The sequence below is a fragment of the Sinocyclocheilus grahami genome, unplaced genomic scaffold (assembly GCF_001515645.1).
Source record: "Sinocyclocheilus grahami isolate Dianchi unplaced genomic scaffold, SAMN03320097.WGS_v1.1 scaffold33.1, whole genome shotgun sequence".
Taxonomy (NCBI): Eukaryota; Metazoa; Chordata; class Actinopteri; order Cypriniformes; family Cyprinidae; genus Sinocyclocheilus; species Sinocyclocheilus grahami.
In genome coordinates, this window is record NW_015505212.1 from 2,857,108 (window position 1) to 2,867,786 (window position 10,679).

The 10,679-nt window shown below is 36.6% G+C and overlaps 1 protein-coding gene and 1 long non-coding RNA gene across 3 annotated transcripts in view; both read left to right on the forward strand.

The window, feature by feature from the left end:
• Positions 1-3,409, forward strand: part of LOC107581272 (adiponectin receptor protein 2) — a gene marked incomplete at its 5' end in the record, with an annotated part of 7,003 nt that extends 3,594 nt beyond the window's left edge. The window contains 4 exons of the mRNA XM_016266774.1: positions 770-956; positions 1,657-1,844; positions 2,122-2,315; positions 2,415-3,409. Of these exons, the coding sequence (XP_016122260.1) occupies positions 770-956; positions 1,657-1,844; positions 2,122-2,315; positions 2,415-2,543 (698 nt within the window). The remainder of the gene's footprint in view (positions 1-769; positions 957-1,656; positions 1,845-2,121; positions 2,316-2,414) is intronic.
• A 1,661-nt stretch (positions 3,410-5,070) lies between these two features.
• LOC107580427 (uncharacterized) lies at positions 5,071-8,499 on the forward strand. 2 transcript variants are annotated; one of them, XR_001608638.1, is made up of 4 exons: positions 5,071-5,216; positions 6,100-6,201; positions 7,528-7,629; positions 7,795-8,499. It is a non-coding gene; the product is annotated as an uncharacterized lncRNA (long non-coding RNA). The 2 variants fall into 2 exon arrangements; XR_001608639.1 differs by lacking the exons at positions 5,071-5,216; positions 6,100-6,201 and adding an exon at positions 6,540-6,859.
• Positions 8,500-10,679: the final 2,180 nt, after the last annotated feature.

Here is a 10,679-nt window from a genome sequence, read left to right on the forward strand (position 1 = left end):
TATATATTTATATATATATTTAAATAAGACAACATTTAAATTAAATATCACCATTATAGAAACTACATCAGAGCAGTATGCAATCACTTTATGCATAGCCTGACTCTGTGCTGGGTAAACAAGACAACACACACACACACACACACACACACACACAAAATATAACATCAAATTTAAATATTTAATATTTATTTAATATATTTATAATATATAAAATAAATGGAAATATACAGATATAAATGTATATAATAAAATATAAATATTAAATTTAAATGAAATTGCATTTAAATTAAATAGAATAATTACATCAGAACAGGAAGCACTCACTTTCTGCATGCTGTACTGCCACCTAGTGGATAAATGTGATCATTCTTTACATAACATTGAATGTAGGGGCTGGTGTAAGGTCATGCTTAACATAATAGACTGTGGCTCTAGGTAATGGTATTGATCGTGAGGTGAGACTGTAATGTGCCGCTATTGATCTTCACCTTTGGACTTGTGGTGTGACTGAGCCATAATAGATGAAGCAGATGTTTAATGTTGATCTACCAGGAACTGCTAAGCTTTCTGATGTGCTTTGAGTTCAGTTTGATTTCGATTTTACTCTTTGTACATTTATTGATTTATTGTATTGACCTGTAGAGGGGAGGGGCCTCTGTATAACTGCCTTAAATGATTAGCATTTATTGGGTTATTGAGATTTGACACACACAGAGACACACACACACAAACACACACGTAACCAGTATTTCTCTTGTATCTCCAGGCTGCCTGTTCTTTCTCTGTCTGGGCATTGTGTACATGTTCAGGCCCAATATGTCGTTTGTGGCCCCGTTCCAGGAGAAGATTGTCATCGGCACATTCTTCCTGGGGGCCATTCTCTGCCTGTCCTTCTCCTGGCTCTTTCACACAGTCTACTGCCACTCAGAGGGGGTGTCCCGTGTCTTCTCAAAGTAAGCACCTGCAACACTCACTGCAAACAATTCTTCTTATCCACCTTTTTTTAAAGTGAGTGCTGAGTGGATGTGGCCATTTGTAACTTGAATGTGCACAAAACAGCTTGTTATGCTGCTTGATAATGTATTATTGTAATTATAAACAGTGGTTTGTAGCGCAAATAGCTTGACCGTTTATTGCTCTTTATTCCTCTAACTATTTATCTATAGCAGCAAATGAATCTGAAGTCTCGCACGTTGACAGTAAATAGCTTACTTCCACGTTGCAAAAAAGTGGATAGTATTCCCAACTATTAAGAAATTTTAACTGTGGGTAACAATTTATTATAAGGTTCTGTACTTTAATATTAGTTGATGCACTAGGATCAATATATGGCATTTATTAATCTTTGTTAATGTTACTTGGTAGATATAGTTATTTTCTTTTTTTAGTCCATAATACACTTCAACTAATGTTAATATAAATTATTTTAACTTAAAAGAAATTATATGTAAACATTAACCACGATTAATTCTATTATATATATATATATATAAACCTTTTTGAAATGTTTTTAAATTTCTCTCTAAGTTTAGTATATTTTAAAAATGTTAAATTAATTACATTTTTTGTTAATATATGTAAAATTATTTAAAAAATCAAGTTTATTTAACATTTTCTCTTTAACCTCCTTTCTCTCATTCTGTCCTGTCACAGGTTAGACTATTCGGGCATTGCGTTCCTGATCATGGGCAGTTTTGTACCGTGGCTATATTACTCTTTCTACTGCTCCCCTCAGCCCTGTTTCATATACCTAATAGTGGTGTGTATTCTGGGGGTCGCTGCCATCACAGTCTCACAGTGTGATTTCTTCTCCACGCCACAGTACCGTGGAGTCAGGGCCGGTAAGATGCAATCTTTATTGTTCAGGACATTTTCTTCTGCATGCTTTTGATCAGAATAGACTTTACTGTTCTGTCCTGCTCTAGTACACCATAACCTCTAGGAACAGTGTAACAAGAAGTAGCTCAGTAACAGCCAACCATAAAACAACTTAACTCCTTTTCTCCTAATTTCTACTTGCACTCTATGCATATGAGTGTTAATTTTGGAGGTATAAAAGCATCTAATAACTCAATATAAACAGTTAAATGAATACCTGTCCTGTCTTCTATGTCTCAGGTGTGTTTGTGGGTCTCGGCCTCAGTGGAGTCGTCCCCACGCTGCACTTTATGATCACTGAGGGCTTCCTGAGGGCCACCACCATGGGTCAGATGGGCTGGCTGTTCCTCATGGCTGTCCTGTACATCACCGGAGCCTGCCTGTACGCCGCACGCATCCCCGAGAGATTCTTCCCTGGCAAGTGTGACATCTGGGTGAGTCAATGTCCTGGAATTCACACACGGAGTTCACAATGCAAAACTAGCCTCTCATTACATTTAAAGTCTAATCCGTACCTTGTCATTATTTTGCAGTTCCACTCCCATCAGCTGTTCCATATCCTGGTGGTAGCAGGTGCTTTTGTGCACTTCCACGGTGTGTCCAACCTGCAGGAGTTTCGTTACACAGCTGGCGGAGGCTGTGCGGAGGAGGGTGTTGTGTGAGCCCCGTGTCCTGCGGTGCTTGAAACGCACCACTAGAGGGGGAGAGCGTTCCTCTTTCCTTTGCCGCCAACAACTGTTCCTCCTGCCCATGAGGGGTAAACCTTAGAGGACAGCACTGAACGACAAAGTTACCCACCTTTATTATTTTTCTTATTTTTCTCTTTCTGTTTCTGGTTTGTTCTCTGTTTTGCCCCTTAAATAAAATACATCAAGGGATAAGGTGGACACAGGTTGAGGATGGCAGTTTGTGTTTCCTAAGATCGTATATTGAGAAAGAGGAGCTTTTTGGCTTGGTCTATTGCTGTTTGGTGGTCTGTTGCTGTTTTTTCTTTGTACAAGAAAAAGTTAAACTCAAAAACAAACAACAACAAAAAAAATGCAAATGTGTGAACGTTTCTTGGGGTGGGCAGTTAGCCATTTTAAACTTTTTGATATAAATAAGATTTCTAAAAATTTGGGTTATATAGATTTGTACGAAAATAAAGTTATAAAATGTTTTTAAAAAATACATCATTATGTCATTATATTGTTTAACGGAGGTAAAAGAGAGAACATGTTATTCCAGGGAAAGAGGGCCCATCTGGTTTCGAGTCGGAAGAGGCCAACCAGATGCCTCGGTGTTCTGTTATCCTAAGCACAACTGTTAAGAGCTAAAAACACACCTGTAGGCCAGTGGGACGCCCTGCACACGATGGAGCCGCCAGGATTCAGCACTCACATACTCCGCAGGCCTTCATATCGCTGTCGGTGCTGTTTCCTTCGGCACAGAAGGCCGGTTTTCCATCTTTTGATCATTTCTCTCTTTTTCACTCTGTTCTCGTTTTATTCAACTTGGTGAATGTTGACTCAACCCGGTTTTGAAAAAAGAAGAGAATCGATGAAAGACTTGCTTTTGCAAAGTACATAAAAATCATACTTTTGCAGTGCAAGGATGCATTTGTTGTGTAATGTTCTGTGTTCACCATCTGTATGTGATATAATTTATTAAGAGTTTTCATGGAAACATTACAACAACCTGTAATATTCCACATTTAAACATGAGCAATGTTTGTTTTCTCAGAGATTTTGACATGCATTGATATTTATTTTAATTTTAAAATAAAAACTTTCATGACAGTTGTACTATAGTTCTTTTTTGCACCAAGTTAATGTTTTAACTGTTGCTAGCTTGCTTAATCACATGGCATTTGCAGCTCAGGTGATTGGCTCAAAATGAAACCTGGCAGTAAAACTGAGACACATGGAATGGTTCAACTTACAAGTTGCACAGTCGTGACTCGAGTAGCCTATCCAAACACAAGTGGACAAGCTGTACCTACATCACTTTTACACATCCTAGAAAAATAATGCATGGTATATAACAAATAATTAAATTGCAAAAAGCAGAGTTATTAGTTTTACATTGTTTCACTATCAGCTCTATCATTAATATTAAAGCATTAATGTCACTTGTAATCACATTATTCCTGACTCTACATGAACACTGGCATCACCATTGAAATCAACATGAATTATAACATAACTTTCCAGGTATTATAAACCTTCAAACAAACACACAATAAAAGCAGTGCTTTTTAACCTAGAAATGGCTTACTGTTGTCTTGAAACATTACAACGGCATAGCATGGCATTTTCAAATCAAGAAAATTATATCAGAAATACTGAAATGTCATTTTCTGTTCTTCAGTCCATTTCTGTCTGTAAGGAAGGCACTGACTTTGAATTTTAAACAACTACAAACTTCAAGCTTTTAAACCTACTTAAAACTTCCAGGTTGTGGCTTTCTCGAGACAATTTAAAGTTTGTCTACAAACTTTCTATCTAGCTGGGGGTTTTTTCTAAATCAAGTGGTTTTAGCTGGTTTTTAGTTTATTTTATTATAATTTTTTTGTTAAATGGGCTGGTTTTTGCTAAAGGGCCTGGTTTTAGCTGGGTTAACTGGTTTTAGCTGTTTTGGTTTTAAGCCGTTTTTTTCTGGTTTTTTAGCTGGTTTTTAACTTTTGTTGCTAAATCAGCTGGTTTTCGTTTAATGACCTGGTTTTAGCCGAGTTAACAGTTTTTTAGCTATTTAAAAAAAAATTTATACTGAATCAGCTGGTTTTACGCTCTTTTTTGCTAAATCATTTAGCTGGTTTTTAGCTTTTGTTGCTAAATCAGCTGGTTTTACGCTCTTTTTTGCTAAATCATTTAGCTGGTTTTTAGCTTTTGTTGCTAAATCAGCTGGTTTTAGTTAAATGAGCTGGTTTTAACTAGTTTTTAGCTGGTTTTCGCTTAAATTAGCTGGTTATACTATTTCAAACTGAAAACCTTTAAACTTCAAGCTTTTAAAACTACTTCAAACTTTCTGGATAGGCTTTTTCAAGCCAACCTAATGGCTTAGTTAGTCAATTTACTTAGTCTTGAAATCTACAACTGCATAATACGAGGCTCTTCAATACGGCAGTTTAGCCTCCGCGCCACTAGGCGGCGCAATCGGGTTTCAGCTTCAGTCTGACTCCTTCAGCTTCTTGACAACATGACGCTTGATGACTGTCACAACAACAACACGTGCAGATCCTGCAGATGATTTAGGCTTAAAAGCTGTTAATGTCACTTTGACAGCACATCTTTCAGCTCAACTGCAAACAAAACTCGACTCACTGTCTGATAAAACGAGTGTCACGCGACTCACCTGTAAGTAACTTTCTTTCCGCATAAAGTGAACTTCTGTTGTCTTATATTCACTATTTAACAGTCGTTGTGTTTTGTCTAAATCTTTGTTACAGTTTCTGTATGTTTATGTAAGATATGCCATAGCAGGGCACCTTTGTCAGATTATTTAGATTCATGTAATGATAGACTAAATGTGTTGTTGCATTTAATATGTCGACATGGAGACTTCAAAGCGAACAGACTTGAACTAAAAGCCTCAAAACCTCAATTTCGATGAGGTCTTTAACCTAAAATCATGTTTAAAATGTGTTTGTTACTGAACAGCTAGCAATGACTTTCTTTGAAGGTTTATCACAGAATGTCAGACCTTTAGACTAACAAATAAAGCAGTAGCTGTTGCTTTACCTTTTATAATCTTGGAATGAATATTATGTTATATAAAATATTATTAAGTGAAATGATAAAGAATCGTACTGTTTGTTTCTTTTGAAATTGCAGTCTTACTGTCAGTATTATTCTAACTATCTCTGACCACTTAGATTGTGCTTTTGTTTTTCTTTATTATCAATAATTTTGTGATTCTGGACAGTCTTGCTGCTTTACTAGTGTGGATTAAAGTTTATGTTGAAGCATTTATATATTAAATATTTTTGAAACCCGATATGTAAATGTTTATGCACATTTATTTAATTAAAAATGGCTAGGAAATAAACTGGGGAGAAAAGCAGATTGAAGTAAAAGATTATTAAGGGTACAGCATTACTTAAGGATAATAGACTCTGATGTTTTTACACTGTTTAGGAATTAAATTTATGTAGTTAACTTACATTTATTAACTATTATTTAAATTTAGATATTTTTTTTTTATATTCAATATGTCTGTATTTCTGTCTTGACTCTCCAGAATAAATGATGTGTTGTTGGTTGTAAACTGGTCCGGCTGAAGCAGAGCTCTGGACGTGTGGACAGACATTGACTGTAATGATGGACATCTGCTCAGGGACAGGTAATGTATCTCGTGTGAATGTGTGTTCTAGTGCACTGAACATGTAGGTTACCATCATTTTCTTTTTGAAGGGCCTTCCTTTGAAAAGCAAATAAACCGAGCCTAATGAACGCCCTCCTGTGGTATTTTTTGTGCATTGCTATTTTAGATCATTGTGTGTGATTTTGTTCTGTCCTATTCTACTAAAATAAACCGATAAGTAAAAAAAGTCAGAGGAACCAAAGCAGGCCCTCCTGTGGTGATTTTTGTGAATTACACCACTGCAAATTGAGTCTAATAAACTTTTCAAAAGGAATTTGTTCTGTTCTCTCTGTTTATATACATAAAAAAATGAAATGGCCAAGACCTTTACGTTCAAATGTAAACAATTTCTTAATTGTAATCTTGGCACTATAACTAATAATAGCAGAATGACAGAAACTAAAGTGCAGTTTAGCCTCCGCGCCACTAGGCGGCATAAGCGGGTTTCAGCTTCAGTCTGACTCCTTCGGCTGCTTGACAACATGACGCTTGATGACAGTCACAACAACAACACGTGCAGATCCTGCAGATGACAGCTGTTAATGTCAGTTTAACAACATGTTTTTCAGCTAATCTGCAAATAAAACCGACACACGGTCCGATAAAACGCTGGAATCGAGTGTGACGCGTCTCACCCGTAAGTAACTTTCCGCATAAAGCGAGTTTCTCTTGTTCAGTGACTTGCACGCGCTGTTTAGCAAATGAATCAGTTATAATCTCTGAACGAATCGCCCTGATATTGACATTGTAAAGTGTAGTCACGAGGAATCGCGCTGTTTGTCTCTGTTGATCCTGCAGCAGGTGTTGTGTGAAGATCTGATGATTCGAGTTCTGACTGCCATAAAAAGAGCACAGCCATTAAAATGCTGTTTTATTTTTTCTCTTTTTAAATATGGTGCAAAAACTTAAAAGCATGATGCAATAAATTAAGTTTGATGTTAAAGCAGTTTACAGGCAGTGACTAAACACTGAATCATTTGCTCGCGATGTTTCTATAATCCTGTTCTCATGTTTTGTTGATCAGGGATTCTATCGGATGGAAAGATTGTTTTTAGTATTATTCGGTATTTACATTGCATTTTTTGTGGCCTGCAAGAAAGTAATTTAATTAATAGCATCATCAGAACTAAACCGAAACGAATACTAGATTGAATGAAACTAATTGATACAGCATTACAGAAGTTTAATAGAGTCTGCAGTGTTTTATAAATATGCAACATTAACATATTTCTCTATTATTTTTATTACCTGTTTTTAGACTTGACATGCAGTGTGTCTAATAATGTATTTCTCTCTTGACTCCAGAATAAATTATGTGATGTTGGTTGTAAACTGGTCCGGCTGAAGCAGAGCTCTGGACGTGTGGACAGACATTGACTGTAATGATGGACATCTGCTCAGGGACAGGTAATGTATCTCGTGTGAATGTGTGTTCTAGTGCACTGAACATGTAGGTTACCATCATTTTCTTTTTGAAGGGCCTTCCTTTGAAAAGCAAATGATGGTAACCTAAGTAGGTGGGGAAGGGACGGGGGATGAGAATTTTTATGCAGCTTTATTTATTTTTTTCAGTCTGTGCAAAAGTATAACCGCTGCGGGTCACGGTGCTGGAAGCTCCAGGGGGAGACCGTACTGATATCCCCCTTCTTCGGGCGCGCCTTCACACACACTCCAGCATTCACTCATATCGCAGAGACCTGGCTGGGATCAAACCAGCAACCTCTGAACCCGTGAGGCAGTGCTCTTACCTGTGAGCCACAGGTCTCTTGTTGGAGTACATGAGTACAAGAAGTTTACCTGTGATTTCCCAGTACAGAAGTTAAAGTAACGTGTGTATGTGGTGGAGAGATTTGAACCCATGTCTCCATCACAAACTCATACTCAGAAGACGTGTGTTTATCCACTAAGCCATCATGGATTTCACGTTGTTTTCTGACGTTTGAGTGACTTTGTTGGCTGTGACCAGTTTAAAGTAAGCAATAATGGGATTCAAACCAGGACTTTTATATGTGAGAGTGAAACCTTTTACCACTGAGCCACAGAGATTGTAGGTTTGTACTTGTTTTTATTTTTAGGCTTGTTTAGATTTTAAGTTTAAGTTGAGTAAAAGATGTTACTGCTTCTGTGGGATTTGAACACATCTTTGTTGTAGTTTCATGATTCAAAGTCACATGTTTAGCCAACGCACCACTAGGCTTTTATATTGTTTGAACCTCATTTTAGGTTAGACACAAGTAAGTTTAAAACTCTCTATATTTGATTCAGTACTTTCACACCCAAAGGTAAACAATCCTCTGTACCACAAAGATTGTGTTTAAGGCACTGTCGTTTTTTTGGTCTTTTACACTAGCATTTACTACTATCAGTTTAATTATTTGTCATTTAAACCTCAACACAGTTTCTTTTTCTAAAATTAAGATATAGATACTACTATCAGTTAAAATTTTTTATTTATTTAAATCTCAAAACTTATTTTCTATAATTAAAATGTAGTATTATAATACTACTTATTATCTGACTAAACACAATTATGTGTTTACTTTATTCTTTATGAATTATTTTTTAGTTAAAATAAAGTCTAATATCTGGTATGCAGCCAATCAGAATTACTATCACATTCTGTACGTTATTTCATTGTTTTTACTCCTGTTAAGAGAGAGGACTAAAAAATGACACCCTCCTGTGATGTTTCTTGTGAATTACACCACTACAAATCGAGTCTAATAAATGCACTATATACCTCTGCAAGAGGGTGAAAAAACACATTTCCGTATGAACAACAAAGCTATTTGCACTATGCTCTGTCCCCTCTTCTGTTAAGAATAACACATTTATTAACAAGAAAGTTAGAAGGCCTAAAATGGAGAAGATTTGTTTTTTTAACTGCACCACTGCAAATCGAGTCTGACGTCTTTAAACAGCCCTTGTGTGGTGGTATTTGTGAATTACAGCGCTGCAAATTTATTTATTTATATGTACTTTATTGACATGCTTGTTTACATACAATATTGTCATTAGACACAAAACAAGTAATGATGTATTAATCATTAGGGTTAGGTCAATCATGAATCAAGTCTAATTGGCTGCCCCCTCCTGTGGTGATTTTTGTGAATTACACCGCTGCAAATAGAGACTAATGAAATTGAACTGGATTCAACCTATTGTGGGGATTTTTGTGATTTACACACTACTGTGTAAATCTTTTGAATTTAAAGGGTTGCGCCCTCCTGTGGTGAGTATTGTGAATGACAGCGCTGCAAATTGAGACTAATGAACTGGGAGATTCGAGTGTGCTCTCCTGTGGAGAATACAGGTTCAAATCTTATGGGCTTTAAAATAATTAAGAAATGGGAAAAAGGTTGGCTCAGTGGTCTGACTTCATGTGGAGGATCCCGGTATGAATCAAATGCTTTAGTTTCCCTGGTTTTGCCTGGGAAAAAGGAAAACACACTGTCTGGTTTGCTATCCTTGTGGGGACTCGCCATAGGCGTAATGGTTTTTCTACTGTACAGACCGTATTTTCTATTGCCCGACACAACCCTACACCTAAACCTACCCCTTACAGGAAACTTTCTGCATTTTTAGATTTTCAAAAAAATTCATTTTGTATGATTTATAAGCTTTTGTACCCGTGGGGACCACAATTTAGGTCCTCACCGTGACATGAGTCCCCATGAGTCTGTGTGTAGTCAGGTTTAAGTCTCCGCCAGAATAGAAAAACAGGTACACACACACACACACACACACAACAACAACAGGAGACTTGAGTGTGGAAGTGCCAACATCTATATTATTAAAATACATCTGTAAAGTGAGTAAATAAACACAAAGTCCTTATTATATTTCATTACAAACCAACATATTTAGTGTTTATATAATCCGAATATTTCTCTTACATTCTTGTGTCCTCTTGATTTTTTTTTTTCTTTCAACATGGGAGCTTAACTGAGCACCGTCCTTATTTGGACCATTTGATTGGTACAGCTACAACCATAGCTACAACTCAAACCAGAAGAAATGTTGTATGAATTTTTATATTGAAAATGCGAGTCAAAGGAACGAATGTGGTGGATAGACTCTCTGCATGAATGCTGCTTACGTGTTTCCGGTAGAATCTCAGCCAGCGACTTCATGAAGTGTACCAAATTAGTATTTTTCTAAATAAGTATTGTTATAAACATAAACATATATAACATCTAATTCCAGTTATAGCTTTCGTTAAGTTTAAATATTAAAGGTCGAAGACAGTAGTTACATCCAACAATGTTGTGTCCAGTTGTGCTAAAGGGGCTTTTACCCACCTTATTCCAGTAGAACATCTACTTCTGTTCAGCACAACAACCTTAACACAAGCCAAGCATTGAAGAGTAAACACTAGAGACAGATTTCATTTATACCCTTGGCTACTCACACTCTTCACAACAATACAATAGAACGGCACAATATGTTAATTACAA